This window comes from Stegodyphus dumicola, chromosome 2 (assembly GCF_044657685.1).
Source record: "Stegodyphus dumicola isolate Sdum_Otavi_A_Nest chromosome 2, ASM4465768v1".
Taxonomy (NCBI): Eukaryota; Metazoa; Arthropoda; class Arachnida; order Araneae; family Eresidae; genus Stegodyphus; species Stegodyphus dumicola.
This window is the reverse complement of record NC_140769.1, coordinates 163,056,333-163,084,235: the sequence shown is the minus strand read 5'-3', so window position 1 is coordinate 163,084,235 and position 27,903 is coordinate 163,056,333. Positions and strand designations below refer to the sequence as shown.

General features: G+C 35.2%; 1 protein-coding gene and 1 long non-coding RNA gene across 2 annotated transcripts in view; one reads left to right on the top strand and one right to left on the bottom strand.

Annotated features, from left to right (window-relative positions):
- Window positions 1–15,094, top strand: part of LOC118198651 (chitin deacetylase 8-like) — a 56,117-nt gene extending 41,023 nt beyond the window's left edge. Inside the window, exon 5 of the mRNA XM_035370389.2 lies at window positions 14,687–15,094. Coding sequence (XP_035226280.1) covers window positions 14,687–15,019 — 333 coding nt within the window. The 3' untranslated portion in view covers window positions 15,020–15,094. The remainder of the gene's footprint in view (window positions 1–14,686) is intronic.
- Window positions 297–27,218, bottom strand: LOC118198652 (uncharacterized). Its single transcript, XR_004759828.2, has 3 exons — window positions 27,090–27,218; window positions 18,920–19,062; window positions 297–749 (listed from the first exon to the last, which is right to left on the bottom strand). It is a non-coding gene; the product is annotated as an uncharacterized LOC118198652 (long non-coding RNA).
- Between the last annotated feature and the right edge of the window lie 685 nt (window positions 27,219–27,903).

The following is a 27,903-nucleotide window of genomic DNA, read 5'->3' as shown; positions in this document are numbered from 1 at the left end:
AACGTTTTTAATATGATGTTGTTTTAATTTGAAGCAAAAATGAAACCCATTCCTGATCATTCTGTATTATGAAACCCATGCCTTAATATGAAATTTAAAATCTAATATTTGATTTAAAAATTGGTATTTAATTTTTTATACAGCTGACAAATAAATGGACATATAGCAAAGATATCATAACATTGTTGAAAAATTATAAGTAACTTTTTTTTTTTTTTTTTTTCATTTCAAATGTTTGAAATTCTAAATTTAGAAAAAAGGTTTCACTTACCCTTTTACTTCCAAAGGATCGAAAATCTGGCACGAGCTTTTGAGGTAGAATATCATCAAGCAGTACTAGAAGATTAATTTTTGTAGAAATCATTTTTATTTCTCATCTTATGACGCACACAAAAAGAAATGTAGCTAAAAACACAGCATATTTAGACAAAGTCACTGACCATACTAAAAAGAATTACAGCCGACGTCAAATGTCTGTTCTTTTTAAACAACTGAGCTACTGTTGCCATTGTTAATAAACAAAAATGTCTGTTCTTTCTGTTTGCGTTGAGGCTATATTCTCCTCTTCGAGTTTTAAACAACTTATTGGTAAAATTCAATCAACAGTGAAACAGTCTCTTCCGTTGGTTTTAGAAGTCTATCTTAACGTGAATGATAAAGGCTTCGATGTTCGAACAGGAGTTGGATCATCAGTTGATAGTCTGAAGGTCTCCGTTGTTCTCGCCAGCACAGCTGCACTGTCATTGTCACTGGAACAGAATTGATAGTTTAGTAGTTCTCGCCTTTCGGTGTCTACCTGAACCTGGTTCTAAATTAACGGGCCATAGGAATCTGGAAAAGGTTTGTTTGGTTATTTTAGGTTTGGAAAAGCACACTAGGGCTATCTGACTAAGAGAAGGTGTGCCTTCGTGGAGAATCTGAAAAAGGTTGGTTTGGTTTATTTAATTATGGCAAAGCACACTAGGGCTATCTGCCTAAGGGGAGGGATGCCTTCGTGGAGGACTTTTTAAGGGAAACTGGCTCGTATACACGTTACACATGGGGAAAACCACGAAAACGCCCATAAATCTGAAAAAGGAGGAATGTTTGTAGGACAATAAGTTGCTTTTTCCTTTTCTCTGCACCTCTAACGGGAACAATCGTCTCACAGGACGGAAAAAGGAACCACATTTTGAATGTTAGTTTTTTTTTTTTTTTTTTTTTTTTTTTCCCTGCAGTTCCGATGGGGAAACTTTTCTCACAGAACGCAAAAAGGAACCATATGCCGTTTTAACAAGAGCTATTCTAACACGATGGTCCTTTCCAGGATAGAGTTTCACTATTCGCCCCAAATTCCAGTTCAGATTTTTCGTATGATCATTTCCAAAAAAATTATATCCCTTTCAATTAAAATATTTCCTTTTTTACCTTATGCAGTTTTCGCAATTTCCCTAATTACTCAGCTTTAAAATACTTTCTTAGATTCCTTTTCACTCTAACGCTGTAGAGACATTAGGTTATTTCGAAGCAGGAGAAGTGAAAAATGAGCAATGCCCTCGCCGGAAGCATATTTCACAAGTGCACATCTGTGTAGCCACCGAGGGAATGGCTTCTAGGATGGACCAATGGGAATCCAGTAATATTTCTATCATGCCACATGACCTTTTGCGTGCTTTAAGATTCAAGCAAGATGGTTGAAAATATTTTGTCACGCAATTTTCTGTACAAAAGCATCGTCGATTTCTTCTGAAAACGTTTATTGCGAAGTTAGATCAAATATAAGAAATTGCGAAGATTTCATTACCTGATTGAAAGAATTTGAAATAAATACAAAGACATGTTGCCGTACAAATACAAAGCCTCTGTCAAAATATCCGTGTGAAATATTACTTAACAAGTGGTAAATAAGATGAAGAAAGAAATATGTTTCAAACATCTGATCCCAAATGCTATCTTTACATACAACTATGCATATGAGAAAAATATTTACACCAATTGAATATGTAAATAGAAGTCAGCACTGTTTATTGCAGTCTATATGAAAAAGATGTTCTATAATAATAGCCAATGCAGAATTTTATTCAAAGTGAACTTTAATAATTTGCATTCGTATTCATTTAGTGTGTTAAATTTCACATTTAATAAATGCTCACTCTTAAATGTACTGTTTACACAAGAAATATTCATCAAACAGAATGAATTTATCTTATTCACAACGAATATATTCAATTTATTCACATATAACTTTTAATATTAACAATGGATATATTCAGATCAAACACAATATGTATTCTGAATCTTACACTTTAAAAACCAAAAGAGTGCAAGCACTGAAATAAGAAAACACTAGATTCATTGTAACACTTCCAGTCCAGTATACACTGAAGTGACAAAAGTCATGGGATAGCAATATGCAAATATACAGATGGCAGTAGTATCGCATAGAAAATGCATAAATGCGAAGTGCTTTGGCAGGGCTTTCATTTGTGTTCAAGTTATTCATGTGAAGAGGCTTTGACATGATTATGGCCGCACGACGAGAATTAACAGACTTTGAACGCGGAATGGTAGTTGGAGCTAGACGCATGGGTCATTCCATTTCGGATATCGTTAGGGAATTCAACATTCCGAGATCCACAGTGTCAAGAGTGTGCCGAGAGTATCTAATTTCAGGCATAACATCCCACCATGGACAGCGCAGTGGCCGACCACCTGCACTTAACGACCGAGACCAGCGACGTCTGCGTAGAGTTGTCAATGTTCACAGACAAGCAACACAGCGTCAAACAACCGCAGAAATTAATGTGGGACGTACGAGGGACGTGTCCGATAGGACAGTGCGGCGAAATTTGTCTTCCTTGGGCTATGCCAGCAGAAGACCGACTCGAGTGCATTTATTGATAGCACGACATCGCCTGCAGCGACTCTCGTGGGCTCGTGAGCATGTCGGTTGGTCCCTAAACGAATGGAAAACCGTGGCTTGGTCAGATGAGTCACGATTTCAGTTGGTAAGAGCTAATGGTAGGGTTCGAGTGTGGCGCAGACCCCACGAAGTCATGGACCCAAGTTGTCAACAAGGCACTGTTCAAGCTGGTGGTGGTTCCATAATGGTCTGGCTGTTTTTACATGGCATGGACTCGGTCCTCTGGTGCAACTGAACCGATCATTGACTGGAAATGGATACCTTCAGCTACTTGGAAATCACTTACAACCATTCATGGACTTCACGTACTCAAACAACGATGGGATTTTTATGGATGACAATGCGCCATGTCACCGGGCCACAATTGTTCGCGATTGGTTAGAAGAACATTCTGGACAATTCCAGCGAATGTCTGGCCACCTAGATCGCCCGACATGAATCCCATTGAACATTTATGGGACATCATCGAGAGGTCAGTTCGTGCCCAAAACCCTGCACCGTCAACACTTTCACAATTATGGACGTCTATAGAGGCAGCATGGCTCAATATTCCAGCAGGAGACTTCCAACGACTTGTTGAGTCCATGCCACGTCGAGTTGCTGCACTTCGCCGGGCAAAAGGAGGACCGACAAAATATTAGGAGGTATCCCATGACTTTTGTCACTTCATTGTATATATGTGATATGTTGGCAGTCGCGGTGAAGCTGGGCATTAAGGTTCAGGCATGGTTTTTGCAGAGTGGTAAGGCTAATCCAAATGAAAAGGCAAGTTGATTTAGTTGTTAATGGTACATCTTTATTTCATAGCTTGAATTCAATTTTTATCTTAGTTCATGCTTTACTTCATATGAAATTCTCTAAATCACATATTCAATAGTAGTTTAAATCAAGTACGACAAATTTAAACTTTATGCGTCATTACTATTTTTAACAAAGGGAAAGATAGATCAAGCAGCAGCGGGATGTATAGCACAGGAGGAGAGGCGAGCTTCTGACGCAGAATGGTGCGCATTCGTTATTCATAGTAGCGGTTACGTAATAGGCTCGCAAGAAGGTACTGGTCTAGGGGGAAGATCCTAAATTGCAGAAAGTTAATTAAAGGTTGCTGGTTCGAGTAGAGCAAAGCCAACATATTTTTTTATATTATATATATATACGCTTGAATTCTCTTAATCCACAGGTGTTAATAAATGCATAATATGCATAATATTCGAGGCTAATTTTAGCTTGAGTCATTTTTTCGATGTAAAGAGCGATAATATGCCGTAAACATCAATCCAAATATCAATGCGTGATAAACATCGCGAAAGTGAAATATCAGCGATTAATTAAACTCATAAAAACGAAAGAACTACGAGAGTTTCTACTATTGTGCCATACATTTATAACTGCGAAACAAATGCAAATTAAAAAGTAAACTTATGCTCACATAAATGAAGATTTAGCGTCACAAGAGCGATAAAAGCTGATTTGTCTATTTTCGAAACCCCTCCCTCAGTGGCTACGCTGATGTGTACTTGTGAAATATGCTCGCCGGAACTCGAACCACGGACCTCTCGAATACGCGCTGACCACTACACCACGAAGGCACGCTAGGAAAGCAGGAGAAATACCTTATACCCCTTTTATAGGACGACTGGAGATTAGGGGATTAGGGGACCCAATCGTCAAATCCTGGTGGTGGGGAATCATCATTCACTACTTTTTAGTTCGGGCGCTACTGTGGAGACATTATGTTATTTCTAAGCAGGAGAAGTGAAAAATGATCAGTGCTCTCGCCGAGACTCGAGCCACGGACCTCTCGAATAGGCGCCGACTGTGCTGATCACTACACCACGAAGGGATGCAAAGAAATGCGGGGGGAAATACCTTATAACGCGATAAGCAAATCTCTTCCTTAAATTATTTTCTTGTATGCTATCAAACTCGGGTACGCTGACGTTTCTAATGCCTGGTAAGAACATCGCAGGAGTCAGAAGTTCGAAGTCTTCGGGCTCTTCCGAAACATAAGTCAACGGTCTTCAGTTAATCAAACTTTCACAATCGCATAAGACAGTATTCCCTTCTTCGTGATTTAATGATATTTTACCTAAAATTTTCCTAGAAGCTCTCTTCATAAGTCCAATAAACCTTCCCCAGACGCCTCCCCACCAGGGGGCTTTTATAAGGTATGGATTTCCACGTAACTGGACTTAGCTCTCCTGTGTTCTTTTATTTCTCTAAATCCACCTTCTCTAAGAGCCTAGAAGTGCCTTTGACATTAGATCCATTGTCTGAATAAATGACAGCTGGTCTTCCCTTCCTGCTATAAATCTCCTCAAGCTTACAAGAAAATTTTCAATCGAGATCGAGGTTAACAATTCGAGATATACAGCACAGTAGACAGCGCAAGTCAGAATCAAAATCCAAGCTTTTTCTCCTCCATTGAGAATGAGAGACTTGCAAGATTTATTCAGATGATTTCGAAAATTGCTGCATCTCTTATGCGATCTTGAGGTAAATTCCTTCTGATACAGGTTTCTTCTTGAGCATATTACAGATGATATAAGACCCGATTATTTTTTTAACAGTTTTTCTAGTTTTCAGAATCCAATAATTCTCTCTCTAAGTCCGCTCATAAGTGTTTGAAATACAGTATGTCCTAAACTTTCGTGCTTTTAAATAATGAGAGCTTTCAGAACTGGATAACTGGATGGAAGTAGTATAATGGGTAAATGGAATTCTTGATGATCATCTCTGAAACATATTTTTGTCTTTAATCTCAAAATATCATCTGGGTCTTTAATTATATGTAAAGAACTCAGTCTCTTGTCAGTCTCATTGTTGAATGCATTCTCTTATACTTGCTTCAGCAAAGTGCGTTTAGGTTTTGTGATTTGGTCAGTCATCAAATTTCCTACTGTTCTATGAGCTTTCATTTTCTTCATATTTGTTAAAAATCTAATTATCCACGCTATAATTCTTATACGTTTAACTTAAGTGGAATACCGATGGTAATACTTGTATTCGCATTACACAGAACCTGCGGTTACCACAGTTTTCTTCTTCTCTGAATTAACTACCTTCATATTTGGAAGATGCTTCAATCTTGGTCAAGCCTCGTTTGGTTTTATGAGCCAAGAAGATCCTTTTCACAAACGTTCTTTGATGAGAGTCCTAAAAGAGCATTCTCTCGATCGGAGATCAGCAGGATCGAGTATACCTGGTACATATCTCCAGGTTTCCTTCTTATTTCTTCCACTCTGTTGGGAATGAAAATTGCCCATGGAACTTCCCTTTTTATCCAGTGGAGAACATGCATAGAGTTTGACCCAAAAGTTGATGATACACTTTCCGTGTGCAAATCTTTCTATATTGACACAACTAACCTTACGCCAATCGCACACGCTAATAACTCTAACCTTGGAACTGATATGCCTTTTAACGGTGCAAATTTCGATCTCGCTTGAATGAAATGGCACGTTACTTCTCCATCCATTTCTGCTCGGAGGAAGATAGAAGTAGCGTAGGACAGTTCAGAAGCATCACGAAAGGTTTGTAATGAAATATTGGCATTTTAAAGGTCAAGGCTCGAGAGCCTTTGATGATTTGACGTTTTCTAGACCTACAAGCTGTTTTTTCCAACTTCTCCAAATTTATTTTCTATATCTAAAGGTAATCCAGAATCCCATTAAACTTCTATTTTGCAACATTAATGTAACAGTGATTTGGGAAATAGAGTAGTAGGACAAGTGACTCCAACTGGATCGAAAATTCGATGCGCCAGGAACAGTATTCGTCTTCTTGTAATGCTGTCCCTTCTCTTTTCGTCTCTGTTTCTCTGTATGTGAGAGACAGTCTTCTTCTAAATTCCACTTTAGCCCTAGTTTATGTACTTCAGAGAGATCTGGTTTCTGACAGTCAGTTTTTCTTTCAAAACTTTGTCCATACAGTGAAGCCACCTATCGTAGATTAAACTTTCTCATATCTAATAGTTCTTTGGAATCTCGTTTGAAAACCCTAGTTCGTCAACTGCGTCCACACTCGTACGCAATTGTACACATACATAGAGTCTTTCAGTTTTTCAGCGGTCATTTTCAAATGGTCAGGCGACTGCATTAGATGATAATTTAAAGATGCCGCCAATAAATTGGGCTGCACGAAATACCGAAAACAACGCGGCAATGCCGGTATATAACAAGAGTTTCAGGATTTCCTTTTCCCCACAACAAGAAGCGTACCTGCAAGAAGGTGTTTCGAATACCCTATATAACCCCTATTTTTCCTAATAGAAAACCATTCAGAACTGCAGGTATTATTTCAATAAGATTCAGCCTTTTTCTATACAATCATTGAGAGAACTAAAGTTTCTCTGTCGAGCAGAGCCATCAAAAACTGGGCGAATTTGGGTTGTAGAGGTTTCTTTAAACACTGGTCGGCGGGGTAACTAAATTCCAGTTATACTAAATTCATATACTAAATTCATTTGAATGAATTTAGTATAATTTTCCAGTTATACTAAATTCATTCAAATAGACATTTTCGATATTGCTCTTATTTCCCCATTCTTCAAAAACCGGTTCATAATCATTCAGCCTTCATATATTTTTCAAAAATCTTACAGTACTCTTCAGTCTTTCAGCCAAGTCAAAATTATCTCCAAGTTTTGCATGGTCTTCTACCCATGGAATGCAAACGAAGTATCAACCGTATATCGAGGGATGTATCAACCGTTTTCATTTTTAGATGTCGTGTTTTTAGAATGCTTTAAATCAGGGTTTCTTAAAGTTTTTTTTTCAGTCGCGACCCCTTTTCATCAATGAGATTCTTTCGCGACTCCCAGCACACCATAAAATTTACGAAAATTTTGTGGGACCCTATAAGCACTGGCAAATCCGACACACGCGTGTGTGAAACTGTCAATTTTTTTACATGTACTGTAATATACTATTGCAGTTTTATGTCATTAACTTAAATTTCTAATTTTAAGACATAGAACAATGTGAAAATTTTAAATAAGTAACAGGCGAAATGACAGCATCACGTGCTAAGCAGTAAATTGAACGTTATATAAAGAATATATAACGTTCTATTATGTAAAGAATGCGTCGAAAAGTTTTCCTTTTTCCTTTGTCTCTATTATCTTTACCTATTTTCAGATACATTGTGTAAATATTTGGTAATTGTAAAGTTATTATAATAAGTTAAAGAAATATCAAAACTGCTAAATCTTTTGGCCACCCCTGCTGAAAGTCGCCCCCCCTGCGGAGTCCGCCGAAAACATCGCGGAGAAAACAATGCAAGGCGAAAACGTCGTGGTACAAAACATCGTGGAAGAAAATAAAGCAAAGAGAAAACGTCGCAGTTTTAAAACATCGTGGCACAAAACATCGTCGTCGAAATTAACACGGTTAAAAAACTTCGCAATTTAAAAACATCGTTGACGAAAATACCGTGGTAGAAAATAAAGTACCTACAAATCATCGCATGACAATAACATCGCAGATATACGTTTTTCAGGCTTTAATAACTGTAAAATTTAATAATTGTTTAATAATTGTAAAACTCGCATAATGATTTGTGAGCGCAAAATGTAACGAAGGATAATTTTTACTTTCATACTTTTTTATTAACTAATAAATAATTGCTGAAAATGTAAAATGGAAACTTAAATATAGAAAATTAATGCAATTTATAGCACTTAATAGAATTTCAAACTGATATAATTAGCTAACAAAGGTCATTAATAAAATATTTTTTATAAGTTTTACTGGCAATTTTTCATAAAAGGTATTATCTAAAAAAATTGAAAAAAAAAAAAAAAAAAAAAAAAAAAAAAATAGAAAAAGAAAGATAAGTAAAAAATTGCGAATTATGAGATAATTTTTTTCAATTTTGTTAATCTGATACTCTTATAATGAAAATTACTTCTTGTTTTACTTAAATGTCTTGTTTTGCTTTTTTAAAAATGTATTAATTAATAAAAAATATGAATGGGAAAATTATCCGTCTTTCCATCTTGCGCACACAAATCATTATACGAATAGCCATTAAAAATCATGTCTGCGATGTTATCGTAATGCGATAATTTCTAGGTACTTTATTTTTTACCACGATATTTTCGACGACGATGTTTTTAAACTGCGATGTTTTGAACCGCTTTATTTTCGACGACAATATTTTGTGCCATGATGTTTTAGAACTGCGATATTTTCTCTTTGCTTTATTTTTTCCTGCTTTATTTTTGTTTCACGACGTTTTCGCCTTGCCTTGTTTCTCCGCGACGTTTTCGTCGGTGATGTTTTCGGCTGTAAACCCCCCCCCCCTGGATTACAAGTTAGTTAGGATTACAAGATCTTGTAATTCTAACTCTTTCGGTTTTTCAGTGGGATCGTTTATGCCTAATGAATCCAGTTCCCATAAATCTGTTATTTTTTCAAGATTCGTAAGCAAAGAGTGCACCAACAAAAACACCAAATTTTTGATTCAACGTCAGATACGCAATTAGAGTTTAAGTTAAAGCATGTTGCCCTATGTAACAGGCTATTTTTTCTCTCTTCCAAAGAGTTATCGGTACATTGCGTCTGTCATGGAATCGCAAAGTAAACAATTTGGTTTCGTCTTTATTTACATTACCTCCGACTGACGTTGTCAGCAATTCGTTCATCGCTGGAAGATCCTTTAAATTTTGCCTTTTATTCAAGTTCATTTGTCATGAAAATTGTATCTGGAATCTTATTGCTTTCAATTGCACAATTCAAAAGACAATTTATCATTAAAAAATGTTCACTTATGCGCTGTCAAAGCGTAGGTAAGAAACGAAAGCAAACGTTGAATATCTGGCCAGATTTATCTTCTTGCGATTTGTTATGTTCTTACACTAAATCTGTCCAAATAAGTTTTAATGGCATGTGGCACAAAATGCTTCCATAATATTTGGGAGACACGTCTAATTATTCTAAATTTCTTAATTGCACATAGACGACAAATTTCCTATAAGATTTAATATCATTACAATTTAATATGAAAGTGTGTGTGTGTGTGACTATGGCAAAGCCTCGAGGGCTATCTGCCTAAGAGGAGGGATGCCTTCGTGGAGGACTTTCTAAGGGAAACTGGCTCGTATACACGTTACACATGGGGAAAACCACGAAAACGCCCATGCAGCCAGCCCGTTCGCGGGATTTGAACCTCGGACCGAACTACCAGGAATTTAATATGAAAGCTAAGGTACTCTTCTTTCAATTTAATATGTCTATTAATGATAAATAAACTAACGACTTTTAAGCAATAAGCGCAGTTCTTCATCTCTATTAGTAGATAAGTAGGTAGGTAGGAATGAGTGGGCCGCCAGAAACTTCAGCATGTAATCGTCCAGGTAGTGCCTCTGCACAAATCTTTAGAATTAGCCACACCGTCTGATCATTAGTTAAAATTGCTGAGTTTGAATGGGAAAAGTGATGGATTATTCTTGGGAATGAGATTCCTTCACTCTCATTGTGTTTCCCATTTCAAAATTGCGTGTGGGGGGGGGAATTCATTTCTGAATTCAAATTTCCAGGTGAATTGAATTCAATTACAACTGTTAATTGTCACAGCACATCACTATTGAATGTATTACCTGTGACTGTGCTTGCATTGCCTCCTCCGAAATAAACGATATCGCGTTAATTTAATTACGTTGTTGAATTTTGCTATAGTTAAACAGATGTTGTTGAGTTTTGGTCTCTGATTCTTCCACTTTAAAATTTTTTGATGGAAAGAAAGTGCCACGCGTTCAGAAGGAATAATATTTCGAAATTTAAACGTCTTTCTTTCCGGAGCTTGTGAAATGCACAAGATATGCTCAGCGCTTACAAGCAAAGCGCACAAACAATACAGGATCCTTCTGCTAGGGTTCTCAGCGTACGGGAACAATTGAAGATTTCGTTCCCCTTCCTTTTTGCCAAGAATAGACAACATTTAATTTAACATAATTCTAAATAAATATAATTCTAAATTGTGGTAACATCAGGATACCACGCTAGGCAACAGATTTTCCTTTGCCTTCTTTCTTCCTAGCTACGGTACTGCTTCCTGCACAGAAACAGATAAAAAAAGAAGAAAAAAGTATTCTACAATTAAAATGAAAGAAAAAGCAGCATTTTTGTTGTAAAACTTTACGCTGAATAGCATAACGCCTGCTAAACCACCAAAACTACAAATATACCACTGTCTTTTACCACTTTTCTTAGCATTCATCGAAAGAAAATAGGTGACCTTTATTAGGAGTAGCATCCCCATCATCTATGACCTAGTTATGCTGAATTTTCAAATATTCTTTTGGTCTTGGTCTATGATTGGTTTTTTTGTCTATGCTTGCCATTAACATGCAAAGCTTTTAGCTTTCAGTTTTGCATGTTAATGGCAAGCATACGGAATTCACTTTCTGTACAAAGCTAGATAAACTACAGGAGATACTAAACAAGTTGTGATGCAAAAGGCATTATTATTCTATGACATTACCCAAATGTAAGCTATCATAAACCATCTGAAAACACTATATTTAGCCCAAAGTTCTGTTCCATAGATTAGGCATTTCAAATGTCTTTTCGATTTAAAATATTTCAATTTATGATGGGCTTATTTTACCATCACACAAATCCCATGCCAAGCTGGGAGGTAGTTGCACACACTCGGCTACTTGCATGTGTGAAAACGATAATGAAATAATTTTCTGACAAATAAAATTTCGGAAGAATTCGATGACCAGACAATATACATTTCATACAGTAGCTCTTTGCCAAAACTATTGGTCATGGAATGTTCATTTAACTATACTATATATATGTATACTGATAGTATGTCAGTACTTTTTATAGTTTCAAATCATTCATTGAAAATACCATTAATTTACAAAATTCGACAATTATTACGAAACAGGAAAAGAATTAGTATTAATATTTGTATAATAAAATCTCATGCTGATCACATGGTAATGAGCTGGCTAACCAGTTAGCAAGAGGGGCCGCTGAAAATTATAATGAGCAATATACTCTCATTCATTGACCCAGATTATATCTTAAAATATCTCTTGGCAATCTCACTGAAAAAACGGCAAGAAGAATGCAATTTTTGTGAAAGAGCAGATGCACCCCTAACTATCTGCCAACAATTGATTTAACTATCAGCTAATGTAAATCGTAAAACTTCGATTACGCACTTACCAAGATACATAACAGGGCATAGTCCCTTTGCAACGTTTTCTATAAACATAGATATACCACTACTGATCATTGTGTCTTTGGGGACATTGGATTTCCAGATCATTATAATATAATGAAACGCACCTTAACGAAACAGTATACTATTAAATTTTCCGAAGCTAATATCATTCCTTTTAAAAGATCCCTTTTTAAGCAAATACATCTACTTGCTGCATTGGGAAAAGATATCTGTCATCCCTCTTAAAATAAAATATGAGTGTAATAATAGTACATTTATTTCTTCTTTGAAATTTCATTACTTTATATTATGATCATAAAGTAATAAGGCTTAATTAAGGCATTATGACTGTTTGTATGAATGTTTGATCGAACTGCAGGAACTTTATGAACTGTGGATTTTATTTTTAATGCATTTTCATTTTATCTTTAGCTCTTTATTTCTCTTTCATGTAAATATGTTTCAAAATTTACACTTTTAAATTATGTATTTTAATTGCACAATGTAATTAATTTTATTATTATTATTTAAAATTAAAACAAATGTAACTAATGAAAAATTTGGAATCATACTTGCTAACTATTGATAAAGACCAGGTGCCCCCTTCTTAATCAACTGAACAGAACTGACAAAAGAGGTTTTTTTTATTTAAATTTTATATTCCTATTCGGATTTAAATATAAGAAGCTTAAATAGAATTCCTGTAATTTGCTCGAAATATTCTGCTAGAATTTATAATGACTGTATTCCTAAGAACATAATTATATAACAGTAACGAAACCATCAATTATAGCATATTGTAAATTGAAGACCTCTATGGATGTCCACAAAAATCTGGTACTGTGAGCGGTTTCACTGTATTCATTTTGCTTTTAGAAGTTTTTATGCTGAGTTATCTAAGAGTAGTTTTCGTAGCGAACATCTTTATCAATTTCGCAGCTAGAATATTCTTTCTCTTTAACTTGTGGAATATATTTCAGAAAAACGTGCCAAGAATGAACTTTTTTTTCCCCCCTCTTTAACTTTGTTCGTTATTATCATCAAAATGTTAGAAATAGATTAGTTTTTTAAAAAAACAAAATTTTAAACGAAATAACTGCTATATTCAATATTTTCACATATATGGTAAATGTTCGTGGATAATACCAATTTTGTGCTCAAATTATAACAAAATAAATCAAATGACATAATTTTCAAGATAAATATAATAAACTAACACAATAATTATTATTATTTATATCAACTGTTGTGAATTTCATGTCCCACAGACTTTTACAGTGGATTTTTACATTAATGGGCCAAGTTTTGTGCAGTTTTGAATTAGGGTGTGTTTCAAGGTCGACTTCTTCATTGTACACAAAATGTAAATATTTTCTTATCACTTGAAATCTGTCGTAGGACGTAACTTTGGGAAAAAAAAAAAGGAGTTTCAAGACATGTCTTTTTGACCAAACCATTAAGAAGTCGGACTTCTGAATAATACCCTATAAAATATGGAGCAAAAGAAATATTTTCATTTCATGGTCATTTGTGGGCACCGACATTTTTGATCGGGTTTTCGGCTTCAGATGTTGCCTTCCAATGCATTGCACTGTATATCAATTAATCTCTTCCTAATAGTGTGAATGAAATTGTCATCAAAAAATAGTTCAAAATATTGTTTTCTCGAGTAAAACTAGAAACGTCAACTATATTTCACCCGCTTGTGGATGTTGGAATGAGAATCTTGGAGCGGCTCGTGGAAAGTAATTCAAAAATAGCGACATCCAAGTTCGGCTTGAAAGAGTTTCAATTTCGTCGTCACTTTTGGAATAATCATACTCTTCTGTTGAAATACTGATATCTGAGCATGAAGAGCTTAACAAGCATTTTTCATCATCGTCTGATTCCGACATTGCGAACATAATGTGGTTTGAATGAAATTTGGAAAGAAAGGCAAAATTTCAAAAATCAGACAAATGGCGCGAAACTGCCGAACATTTCGCGGAAACGTATCGCGATCTATTCGTAAAACAGTAAATTACATATTATGCATTGGAAGAATTGAGTTTGGGCTTCACGGAATTGAAATACCGAACTTTCCTTTTACCCGAGCTCCGCTCGGCATTCCAAAATTGGCGCATTTGCGTTGCCCGAACTAATTTCGGGCTTCACAGGCAAGGGGTTAAAATTTACAGATGAGTTTATAAGATTTTATGTCCAGTCTTTGAACTGTTTAGCTTTAAGAGTTTCTTGAAAAATGTTTATTTTTTGCAATTTTAATTTCGTATTTCTCGCAGGCTTTAACGGGATAAAATTTACTTCTGCCTGCAACTAATATATGGATCTAGTTACAATGATGCAAAACATAATGAATCCTCTGTCAATGTTTTCTGAAGCCCCATAAAGCTGTGACTTAACCTACTTTTACCAAGTATATCAATATATATCACTAAAATTTATCTGTCAATTTTAAATACGTAATTCTGCTGCTATATGGTTTACCTCAATATTTATTTCGTATTAAATAAAGCTGATGATTATGTAATCTGTGAAACAAACTTTACATGTCCTCCTAAATGAATATATATTATTAATAAGAAATACATGTATTCCAAACAGGCACCATTCCCAGTATTTCTTCATGAAGGCTGGCTTCGGGAAGAGGGACGCCTAAATGGATACCTCCAGTTTTTGGATGAAATTTTGGAAAATGATGATGTTTTTGTGGTGTCCATACGTGAAGTAATCGAATATATGAAGAAACCCGTGACAGTGGAAGAGTATAGAGCGCGAACGGCGAAAGGTGCTGAACCCTGTGAAAAATCTGAAACATGCGCTTATAAGAAACCTTTAAGGAATATGAAGAGTTGTATATCTTGCCCTAAGTATTATCCTTGGGTAGGTACCCCTCTAGGCAGAAGACCACCTAAAGGCTTTCTAGATTATAATTAAACTGTTCTCACTTATTACTATAATGTAATTTACTAATAATTGTTTGCATTTAATAAATTCTGAATTCATTAAAAAGTTTAGTGTTTAATTCCAGTATCAGATATTGATATCATATTATTTAAGTAATAAAGTTTTACTACCAAAATATAATACGAAATTGACTGTACATTTAAAATCCATATTTTAAGTATTTTATGTATACACTTTAATTCCGTCTGCAAGATATAGTAACATCACAGAAAGTAATCGATGATTTTAAATATATTTTTTCATTCATTTTTCTTGAGCTATACAATTAACCCTTGTAGAACACAAATTTGTGGAACTCGATTTTGCGTATACATGTTTTCTAACTGTCTCCATTTAATCCATCCCAATGCGGGAATTTCCGCTGTACGCGGTGCGCTGCAAAACATGGGTCGCGTTGCGATAGTCCTCTTAAATGACTGGGTTAAAAATTCATTTCTTAACCCTCTCGCTGCGTGTCCCATGATTTCCACGGGCAACCTAGAAGTAGCAAAATTTGCGCAACCCGCGATTTCCGCAGAGATGCGGTTTTCCCCATGTGTAACGTGTATACGAGTCAGTTTCCCTCAAAAAGTCCTCCACGAAGGCATCCCTCCCTTAAGGCAGATAGCCCTCGAGTGCTTTGCCATAATCTAATAAACCAAACCAAACCAAACCGCAGAGATGCATATTTTTCGTTTATTTAACTGTGCAACCCGCTCTTTTTCCGTTCATGGCTTCATTTCGGCTTTTCTGTGAAGTTTAATTATTTAATCAGATCTAGGTTAACATATGGCGTTAGTTGTTCATATTTTTGGGAAATATACAAACACATTTTGCGCGCTCTTTTCAAAGCTCAAAGATGTCCGCAGTTCAACTCACATGAGACTAACTGCTCGATATTTTGCTAAATATATATCCACCAATTCCATCAAGATAGAAACTCGTAGACACTATGCTGTTTGTTTCTAAAAAAAGAACGGAAACTGGCAAAAACATTCTCAAAGAAACGCGTATTTTGTGTAAAGATGGCGAGATAGGATGTCTCGAGGCTTGTTTCAAAGTTCATCGTATTACAATAAATGTTTTATAAACATTTTGCGTATTTTCATTAGTATATACGTTTCACCATTATATTTTATAAAATAAATCATAATTTAACCAAGATTAATTTTCAGAATTTTATACATCTGTTACGGTGAAACACCGAAATCTGGAGAATGTCGACTTTCACCGGTGTATGTCAACATTCACATAGTCTCTTGGTGTATGTCCGAAAAATTTTCCAAATACTGTTATTTCTGACTTACACCGGTCAACGTCGACATTAACCATGTACTTAATGGTGAATGTTGAACATATAACGATATTATATTTTCTTCTCCGTAATTCAGTCGCGAATAAACGCATTTGAAACTTGAAATAAGAACTTAAGAACATGAGAACCTAAAACACACAATACATTCAAAATGAGAAAGGAAAATAATAAGTTAAAAACTTACTTAATTATACAGTACGTTCTAAATGAGAAAATAAAATAACAGTAATAAAAAACTTACTGAATTATGTGATTCAAATCTTATTTACTTAGGACACTTTGAATTGCACAAGAGGTCCTTGCTTTTACAACTGCATTTATTTGTGGAACACTTCCTTTTGCAATGACAGCACGTACATATACTCCACTCTTTTCGACCTACACCACACACAGAGCATATCTGTGATTGTCGACATACACCGGTGAGGGTCCGAATATACAAGAATGTAGTGAAATATTCGGTCTTTCACCGACGTATTTGGTGAATGTTGTTATTCTCCGGTGAAAGTCGACATTCTCCAATTTCGGTCTTTCACGGTAACATATCCACCAATTTCATCAAGAAAGAAACTCGTAGACTTTGTGCTGTTTGCTTCTAAAAAAAGAACGGAAACTGGCAAAAAAATTCTCAAAGAAACGCGTATTTTGTGCAACGACGGCGAGATAGGATGTCTCGAGGCTTGTTTCAAAGTTCATCATATTACGCTTCATTTCTAATAAATGTTTTATAAGTATTTTGCGTATTTTCATTAGTATATACGTTTCACTATTATATTTTATAAAATAAATCATAATTTAACCAAGATTAATTTTCAAAATTTTTCTTTTATATGATTATTCTTCAAGTTAAACTTTCCGACACCCTTTTTTTGAGCTAATTCTATAATGCAAAAAAAAAAAAAAAAAAAAAAAAAAAAAAAAAAACTCTTTTACAAAAACCTTTCGTATATTTTAACTCTAAAATATATGTAGATTTGAAATATGTAATTAAAAAATTACGCAATTTTCGACCCTATTTTGATAAAAAGATTACGCAGCGAGAGGGTTAAACCAAAAAAGTCCATTTCAAAGACCAAAACTGCTTAGAACAGCAAAACCAGAGATTTTAAATTTCGGATTATCGATAATGCTCCAAGAGACGGTGCTAAAGTCGTCACAACATTGCACATAAATGTATACATTTTATCCCTTCCACCGAACATTACATCCAATCAATGAATCAAGGAATCATAACTATTATGCCAGGCATGTTTACATTTCTGCGAAGGAAACTGCTACTCACTAATGGCAGTTTAGAAGAAATTCAGCATAAGACTGTAGAAATGATACAACCTGCTTGCGAACAAATGAATTCATCAGCAATGAATGTTGCTAATACCAGTTCTGACTGAAATGTGTCAAACTTTTTAAAGGATTTCAGTCGACTGAAAGTCAAGCTCAGGAAGTCATACAAATTCTGAAAGAGATTTGCGAAGTTTTTTCATTCATGGAAAAAGGATAAATTAAAGAAATGGTCGAGAAGACGAGCATGAACTTCCAAATGAAGAATTAGATGATCTCATAACACTAGCAGATGGTGAAATCGGCGATAGTGAAAAAGATAAAAACCTTTAACGCACAAGAAATTAAGCCACTTATTAGAAAAGGAACAGGAAATATTTGATTTTGTAATAAAGATGATCCAAGTGAAAAAAGAAGAGATACTTTGTAATATCCTAGCTGAAAAATAGAGTTCTTTGAATTCTAGAGTGCTGAGGAACTATATTTTGACTATTCCTTGAGCTCTTGTGCATAAGAAACAACTTCGGAGAAGGGTTAATATATATATATATATATATATATATATATATACAGAGAGATAGATATCGTATTTTCTTATATCCTGCATATTCCCAAAAGGCCAGTTGCCTTTAAACAAGAAACGGAAGCCTTTATAAGTAACTGCCAAAGCAACACATAACCACTCATGAAAATTTAGTACATGAGTTCGTTAAAGTGATTTTGCCCAAATAGCTGGATATGTGTGTACTAGAAGAAAACTGTGGGGTCTTCTAGTTTTTTGTAAAATAAGGAAATTGTAAAATGTAATAATAAAAGCAAAAACCATAATTTCAATAATGCTATTACAAATGATAATAATAAATAAAATATTACTTATGAATGTGGAAATTAGTATAGTGCAAAATTTTAAGATTTATGATTATTCGTAATAATTAATGAGTATATAAAATTGTTATAATTGCGATATTGTGTGCAAAACGTTTTGGAAATCCTTCCCTGAAGTATCAAAATTGTGATGTGAATGTTCCAGAAACAAGAACTTTTTACAAATTGGACTCAAATTTTAATAGGACTCTAAAAATGTGTATTTATTTTAAAAGAATACAGTGCTTTAAATTATTATTAAATTCAAAATTTTACAACTTATAATATTTTAATTGTTCTAAATTTTGTGGCTCTAATGCTTTTTCTCTCAAAAAAGGCTCTTTTGTCACTCCGCCTTTTTCTCTTTGAAAGAGGGGAATGTATAAGATAAAAAATATGAAAGCAAACTTCTAAATTTAATTGGCTATTACCTCTTTTATTTTTAATTTAATTTCGGAACTGAAACCTTTCGACTCCTTCCCTTCTTTCTCTGAAGAACTGCGACAATCTGACCTTTTTCGCTTAAGCTTTCCTCTTGACAAGACGCTTCTGATCCTCTCTGCTGTTTATTTGCCTAAAATGATGTGGTACTGTAAAACGAGCGTACATGGAAATTATTGCATTCAGTTATGATTGAAAAATATCTTATCTGCAAAAGGATGATTTGATAGGCGTAGAAATAAAGATTATGATACTTCAAGCTCAGTTGTGTTAAATTCGTCATTATAACTTTTACCTTCAGCCACTGCTGTCTTATCAGCCATGACGAATATCGAAAGCTGCTAAAAAGTGCCGCATTCCTTCATCTACGCCATAAAACATGACATAAATATATATGCAGATGGACCCTCTTTGGGGTACAAGAAGCCTCTACTTGGGCTTTAAGTCAAAATAGAAAATATAAAACTAAACTAATGCTGGAAAAAATTAACCTACCGAAGATGCACAGAATCAAACTCGCGGAGGTGGCCCTTAATTAAGTATAACCGGCGTATACTAGCAGGTACGTATTAAGTACGGGCGTAAAATAGCAGCTTTAACTAATAGCAACAACGTCGCCGGAAGGCAAAACACGCTCTCCTACTGAAGTAACCCAGACTTCAGCTTAAATACTCGTTCCTACCTTATTTGTATAAATGGAAATACTGAAAACTTTTTTCGGTGGGGAAACGTAGGTGGTAAATGAGAATTTAAGGGAAAAGCTTTTTTCAAAATAAAAATAACTGCTAGGAAAAGAGCGTAAAACCCCTACAACTCTCCTTAAGGTGAAACCTTTAATGATTTGAGTCAACAATGAACAAAAATCACCAGGCTATTTGAAAAAGATAATAGTATCATGTATCTGCTTATTAAACGGTAACAGAAATCCTCTCAATTAACATTTGTCTCACTTTTCCCTTTTAATTACAATAATATTTAAGTTTCTATAAATTGTACGTACTTTTTTAATCTGAACTATACCTAGCCTGTTTTGCTCATAGAAAGCTAGCTTTGCGGTATGCGATTTTGCCGTATGTGCAGTATGTTCATCGTGTAACCCCACCGTTCGACAAAGGTTTACTTTAGGTGCATGTAAAAATTAAAAATAAAATTCAATATTTGACACGGCTCTAAAACTCACACTCTGTAGAAATTAAGCTACCAACAGCCGGATCTTTAACTATCAGTCAAACATTTCCTTTCTCGTTTTGTTGTCATGTTTTCTTAAAAGTTATTTTATATGTTAGTTGATTGCCCATATGATTAATTTTTTTCAAAGATTCTCTCATAATAGATAAGCATAAGTCTGATATTAAATATGCTACAAACTCACACAATGAAATACATTAATCTGAGAAGTTTTGTCATTCGTTTAATAAAACAGACAACGCTCGATAAAAATAGTTTTGAAACGAAATAGTGAAAAAGAGAAGCAGAGAGCACTAACCACAAACTATGGATCAGTGCTGTTTATATACATTAAGTTTCGGGCATATATTGCATTTGGATACAGAAAGGTGCATTAGGACATGTAAACAAGAGCAAAAAACGACCATATCAAGATAATGTCATGGTCATGTCATCATTTCTCATCATTTCCGTTCCATGACTTTCACTCCTTCCTCGATCCACTACCGATGAATTGCTGTCTCTGACCTTATCGAAAGTTTACCAGAATAACTCCAGTGTACTGAGTCGCTTAAAGGAAAACATTTTGAGGGAAACGTTGATTCAAACAATTTCGTTTCGCGAGTGATTTCCTTAAGAATGATTTCCCAGTGGCGTTTGGCAGGCGTCGAAGATGGAAAACAACCACTGGACGTAAGATGTCAGAAATGTACCGATTTGCGTTCAAATTACCGTCGATCCGAACAAGAGATGTGAGTGTCGGCAGCCCAAACCATTACACCAGGTGCAGGGCCCCTGTGCCGATACCGAATGCAAGCAGGTGACTTACTGTCTCCTCGAAGCCTCCAGACACGTAGACGGCCATCAGAATACTGCACGAAGCGGAACTCGTCTGAAAAGACGACGTATCCAGCTTTGCTGTTAGCGCATCAGAGTCGTCGTCTTTCTCTATGATGCATCGTCAAGGGAAAACGAAATAATGGTCATCGTGCTGATAGTCCACGCGGCTGCAAACATGGATGCACCTTACGAGCGGATACTAGGAGTGCTGCAAACATGCTCATTTCCCGACTAATGGTACCGTGATAGGGTTGTACGGTTTTGCAGGGCTGATCTCACAACATGCTTGTCGTCTCGGGCGATAATCATGGGAGGGCATTGAGATACTGCATGCCGTTTAATATGACCCTCAACAATCCATTGATTCCATATTCGCATGATAGTGGTTGGATATTGACCAATGCGACGGCTGATATCACGGAACTATAATCCACACTCTCGATAGGCAACGATCCTACCTCTATCCCATTCCGACATTTGCTGGTAAGAATTTCTTCTCATTATTCGAAACATAACACGATATTCTGAGCAAAATCCGACCTTACAAAGCACTTTCCGAATGAGAAATACACTACACAACTTTTCTTTTATGTAATGCTTTAGATGTCATTTCTCTCTGCTGCCTCGCCTGAATGGGCTGAAATACTAATCATTGGCATACCCCAATATCTTCTTCATTTCATGTGATTTTGACGCTCGTCAGATCATTCCATCCTGATGTTGCAATTTTAATGGCCAGCAGTGTACTTTTATTCTAGAAGATGAACTCAAGAAGTATTTGACTGGCAACAGGAACGCACAGAAATCTGTAACATATCTGAAAATTCTTTCATGGCTTCTTAATTACTTATGAATTATTATCGTGAATTGATTAAATTACCTTCCTTTATACCTGCATTGCATTAGCTGAAGTACCCAGTGCTGTCTAGTTTTTCGCAGAGTGAAGAGGCTTCACTTCGGGGAACGGGGTAGTATTTTCGAAATGTTCGCAAAAATCTGGTAGGGGTTGCACTTAAATTCTACTTTAAAGATTCTACACTGTTCTGAAAAGATAACTAACATGGGGTCATCTAACGGTTTTAGTAAGAAGGATACTTGCTACCGTTTATGTCTTTTTTCAGAAACGAACTTTCGGAAAATAGCCATGAAATTTGGCTGACTTTGTTCGAAATATTCACGAAAAATTGATAGAGAGCGTTCTTAAATTCCGCCTTATAGGTTCTACACTGTTTTAAAAGTAAACGAACATGGTGCGTTCTATTTGTTGCAGTAAGGGCTGACAGCGGGAACACAACAATGACGACATGAATTCTAAGATGGGTAACGTGGTTTCAAAATTGAACCTGTGTAGGAATGTTAATATCTATTTTTTATATAAGAAAAAGGTTATAAATTCTTACTTACAATTTATCACTTCTCCTGATAGTGGGAACGCAACTGAACCTAAGATGCCTGTCGTGAGCCCAGCACTCTAATATAAACGTCCCAAGTATACATATTATGGAGACAGTGACCTTCCTCTTCTTTCGAAAGTCAAGTGTGCAAAATTTCGTCAACATTGGAATAAAACTATGAAGTCGTATGAACTGCACACATACACAGACAAAAGTATACTCTTCTTTACACACAGCTCGTCCTTAAAATTACCACACTATGAAGGCAACATGCTAAAAATGTCAAACTTGCATGAAAGGTACGACAACCTGTGATATGCAAATGATTAGCACTCCAGTTGATTGTGCACGAAGCATGTGTAAGTAACACTCTCGACATTGTTTGTAAATGGGGAGATTTCGTAGCTGATTTCTTATTTGGAAATGGCTTTTGAACGTTGATTGTTGGTCGCATTATGCCTCTTATAAGAAGAAGCTCTTACAAGCTCTTGAAGCATCTTTACTTTTCCCTAGTAGCCCTCAAGTGAATCTCCTCATTCCGTCTCGGAACTTCATAGGTGTAGCGTGCTCTGTGACGGTGTCCGCCGAAAACAACGCAGCACATACATCGCGGACGAAAATGTCACGGAGAAAGTATCGCAAAGCGAGAACGTCATGGTAAACAAAACATCGTGGTAAACAAAACATCGTGGGAGGAAAGAACAAGTGGCTAGACTCTAGATTCCAAACCTCACTTTTACACATACCCCGGCTTCGGAATGAGAGATGGAAAAAGGGATTTCGTCCAATCGCTCATGCTCGAAGATCGCGTGCATGCAGTTACAATCACTTGAAAATACCGTTGAGATAGAATAATTGTGATAGTGTCATTAAATTCCTATGTTTACTTAACTTACTTTTCTTAAAAGTAAAGTTGCTAATTTATTTAATAAAAAGTACAAAGTAGGAGAGCCTTTTGAACGTACGCGCCTTTGACATCCGGGGGGGAACATCCACCACGAACTGCTGATTGCAACAAATGCATCGTCTTTGTCATTGATTACTTCCCCAAATTGTTTGAAACGTATCCCCTTCCTTATCAAGGGGCTATAATGGTATCAGAAGTAATAATACAGCATCGGATTTCCAGGTTCCGAAGAAATTTCACCTCGGCTGTAATTAAAGAACTCTGCAAACTGTTCGGCATCGACAAAACTCAAACTACACCTTTACCTCCCCAATCAGAAGGCATGGTAGACAGGTTTAATCAAAACATCCTTAATAACTTCTCGCTGGTGATTTCCAGATACCAAGAGGGCTTTGACAAGAAGTTACCGCTGTTATTACTGCCTATCGCAGTCTTGTCCACGAGACTACCGGCTATTCACCATTTTTGTTTTGTGTATTCAATCTTTTGTATTCAATGTTTTGTGTATTCAATCTGTTACGAACCCTCAGCAACCGAATACATTTTTACATTACATCATGAATTTTAAATTGTTTATTTAATTAATAAACAATACACAGCTTTTTGCTTATGCGACAGATGTGTTTAAGGTAGGCCATCTTAAAGCAAATGAATCATGTTCATATAATATGTGAAATGCTGAGTTTTAAATCCTGGTGTAACACCAATTTACAAGGATCACTTATCCACTCAGCCAGTGAGCAACAGTGGCTTTAGGAGGGGTTATAGAGCCCACGACGAATAATGACTTTTTCCGAACATCAAAAAAGCATATTGAAACATACTAAATACAGTGAGGCAAACCCTGACGGTGAGTGTTATACATTTAATCATGATCTAAAACAAGTAAGAGGAAATGTATTTTCAACATTCTGAAAAATAATATAGTCATTTTTTTAAAACCTGATTCTTTTGGAATATTGATAAATTTTACAAAATGTTTAGTGCTTTCGTTTAATAAAGAGTTGCTTTTAAGGCTTTAGTACAAAGTGCTTTTTTATTTTAGTGCAAAGTGCTTTAGTTTAATAAAGCAAGGATTGAGGTTATTCAAGGACAGATGAAGAGAGTGGTGCTTTTTTATAGTGTGCTAGAATATTTATAGTATTCAAGGACAAGAACTAGTTATAATCATTGTACCTCTAATTATAGTTTGACATTATAACGTTCTAATTATAGTTTGACATTATAACGGGCAAAGAGGGCAGCAGAGGCTGCAAGGGGAGAAGCCAATGCTTCGGGAAAAGTAATGCTTTGACAGCTAAACCAAGGCCGAGAGAGAAGGAATGAGAGAAAACTAGCGTAAATGTATGTGGGGACACCAACATCTTTTAAGAAATTTGGGACTCTAGAAGTCTCATTGCGGCCCTGGGCGCGATAATGATTTTTCTTTTCTGAAGTCGCAGTTTGAGATTGATCAATTGTCCATTGAAATCTTCCACTGCGTCACAAGTATTTTGGAGACCTTCCAACGTTTCTGATGGCTAGAGTACACAATTATCTGAGAATGGCTTATCCAAGTTGCTTAGGATGATAGGAATTGCTATTTGAATCCTAAAAACTTTACTATCTGCTTTCATACCAAAAGGATTTTAAAAACTGCATACCATCTTGTTATATTTGAAGATATTTCCATCATATTTTGAAACGGGAAGTAGAGACGTGAGATTAAATTTACAACTAAGAATTTCTAACGGAATAGCTCTAAATGGTAAAAAAAAAATTAACATATCAGCTTAATTGCGCTATTTATTCAGGATAATGTGTATTATTACTGTGTTGAATAATAATTATTATGTTATTGTGTAAGATCTGTCTCTGTTATTCCACATGAACTAAATTAGATCCTACAATCAACCTAGCAAATTCTCGCACATGCGTGAATTAATTATCAGCACAGAAGAAGGGTGAAAATAATCCTTTATTAATTCAAACTAATTTAACAGTAAGGCACGGACTTCGTGCGTTACAAAAACACCGTCCACTTGCGGTGTAAACTAAAACGTAGAATATAATACAAGTCAAACTTTAAACAAATAGTGCAAAAGCGCACTTAAGTTTACGCCTAAGAGGTGGACTCACAGGAATCTAACCAGCGTGATACTAATCTGATAAGGTCAAGAGGCTTACTAGTGTGACCGCGAAACAACAAGGAAACGTGCGCTTGGTTGCGAAACATGCTCTGAATAATCTTAGATATTCACACGTTTAAATAGCACTTCACTTAACTTTAAATTTACATCCTGGCGAAAGAATGTGAGGGGAAGTAGAAGTTGACAACAGGTAATCAAAGTTAAAATAAATTTATGCAAAATAAGGAAAACCCTACAATTTCCCTCGCCAGAATTTAACTATCGTATAACAAAGCTTTAAAAGCGTGGATAAGATAGCTAAATTCTAAATCTACATGTGCGTTCGCCTTTACAATCTTAATCTACATCTTAACTAAATTTAAGGTTTTACAGATGAACAAATGCGGCACATATTTACAATATCTTCTTCAGTGCTTAAATTGCCCCGGTGCTTCTCAATTTTTAAGATAAATTGCAATTTTAGCCGGAGCGCACCGGAGCTCTAAATAAAATGAGATCCGGTACTTCTTTTTATAAAACTGAGTCACAATATTAATGGAAAAAAAATAGAATTCCTAGTGTTTTAGTTTAACAATAAGCAGACTTTGCAATATTCTATTTCTCTAGAAATACGGGCTCATGAGAACATGAGACGTTCAAGTAAAGTCCCCTCACTCACATGCGGAAATCTTTCTATTTAAGAAAAGCAATAAATATGGGGGAGTTTATTTAGGAACGCGTAAATTTCTCGCCATGCCTTCGTATCTAGTGTATTGTTATCGATGGTTACAGTTAGTTATCCTCGCAGGAAGGAAAATTTGTGTTCTTAAATGTGCGTTAAGTGACAGCGAGTACAATAAGAGTGAAATACTGAGATAAACTGCTCAAGCACGTCCTATACATCGTCTTCCCACAGTATCCACTAATGGGGGGAAAGCGTAACCAGAAACTTTACATTCATCCTTAGGAGTCAGATTCAGGACTCATTTTACCCCTGACATACATCTCTTGATGGCTATAATTATATCAGCAGAGAGCCGCGGTCAAAGAAAATGTTCTCTCTCACCAAGATTCCCCTCATTTTTTGTTTCCACCCACTCATATCCTCATTCTGTTTCGCCCTGGAATTTTCATCAGCTATACTTTAAATATATTTAATTTTTGTGATGATAAATGAACTTCCCTATACGATCAGAGCTTAAATTGGGCCCCTATACAATCAGAGCTTAAATTGGGCCGAAGGGCTACCGAATCTCGGCTCTGGTGCTTCTTAGTTTTTGTAATAAATCATAATTCTAGCTGGAACTCATCGGATCACTGAATAAGAAGGCTGCGGCATTTCTTTTATGTATAGATCAAAATTTCGGTAAAAATTTTATCTCGAAAATTTTAATTTAAGAATAAAGCTATAAAATTGCGTTATATTATAATTATAAAATTATTATAAATTAATAATATTATTAATATTATAATTATAAAAAAATCGCGTATTAAATTTTAATTTATCTATTTACATTTTATTTAATTTTAATTTATAATTACTTCAATCTTTAATTATTTCAATAAATAATAATTAATTATCTAATAATTATCAATTAAATTATAATTAATTAATTATATAATAATTATTGATTAAATAATAATGTATAAACATTAATTAAATAGCTATTTATTAATTTGATAATAATTAACTATTTAATTTTAAAATTATTAATGAGTTTAGTCATTTTATTTATTTATTTACTCTTGTTCCTCTTTGCTGACAGTCTTCCATAGGGCTCCGGCACTTCTAATCTTAGAAATTAAGCCCTGATCTTCCTTCTTTAGGAATCCTTGTTCTGTCTCCTTCCAGGTATCCTGGAAGGAAAAAAAGTTTAGTACGTTGCTTACACATATCTTACACTTGCCACACTTTCAGTATGTTTTTTTCCTCTTTTAACAGTTCAACCTTTCCTACATTTACTCAATTCAATCTTTCTATCCACATTAAAACTCCCCCTTGCTCTCTAGCATTGCATACCGTAAAATGCGAGCGTGCTTTATGTACAACACTTACCGACAACCCCACATTTACTTGTTAGAATTAAACTAACTAGACCTAGATAGACACCCTACAATCAAACCTCAGCCTGAGATGAAACGCTAATGAAATTAGTGTTGGCTGGAGAGCCTAACATTTTACTTTACAATCATTCTCAATTTATCTTAACTTTCTTTTAGTACTTTTCATCAGTAACATCGACTACTATTTTATTCGAAGCACAATTTCAAGCATACAAAATACTTTAAGAATTTAAGAATTAAAACATATTTACATAATTAATTTCTTACTTTACTCCGCTGAAAATAAGCATGGCTTAAATACATGCACTAAGCATTTTCTAACAAATAAGCATTTTCTAACACTTTGAGTAACGAAGTTCGTTTTCTTGATATCATACAAACATTTTCCTACCACAATGTCTACGACCAAAGTTAGCATTTCGTTCTAACTCTGCGAGATTATTTTCTAAACTTGTTATAAACACTTAAAGCTTATAAACTTATAATTGCTTCTT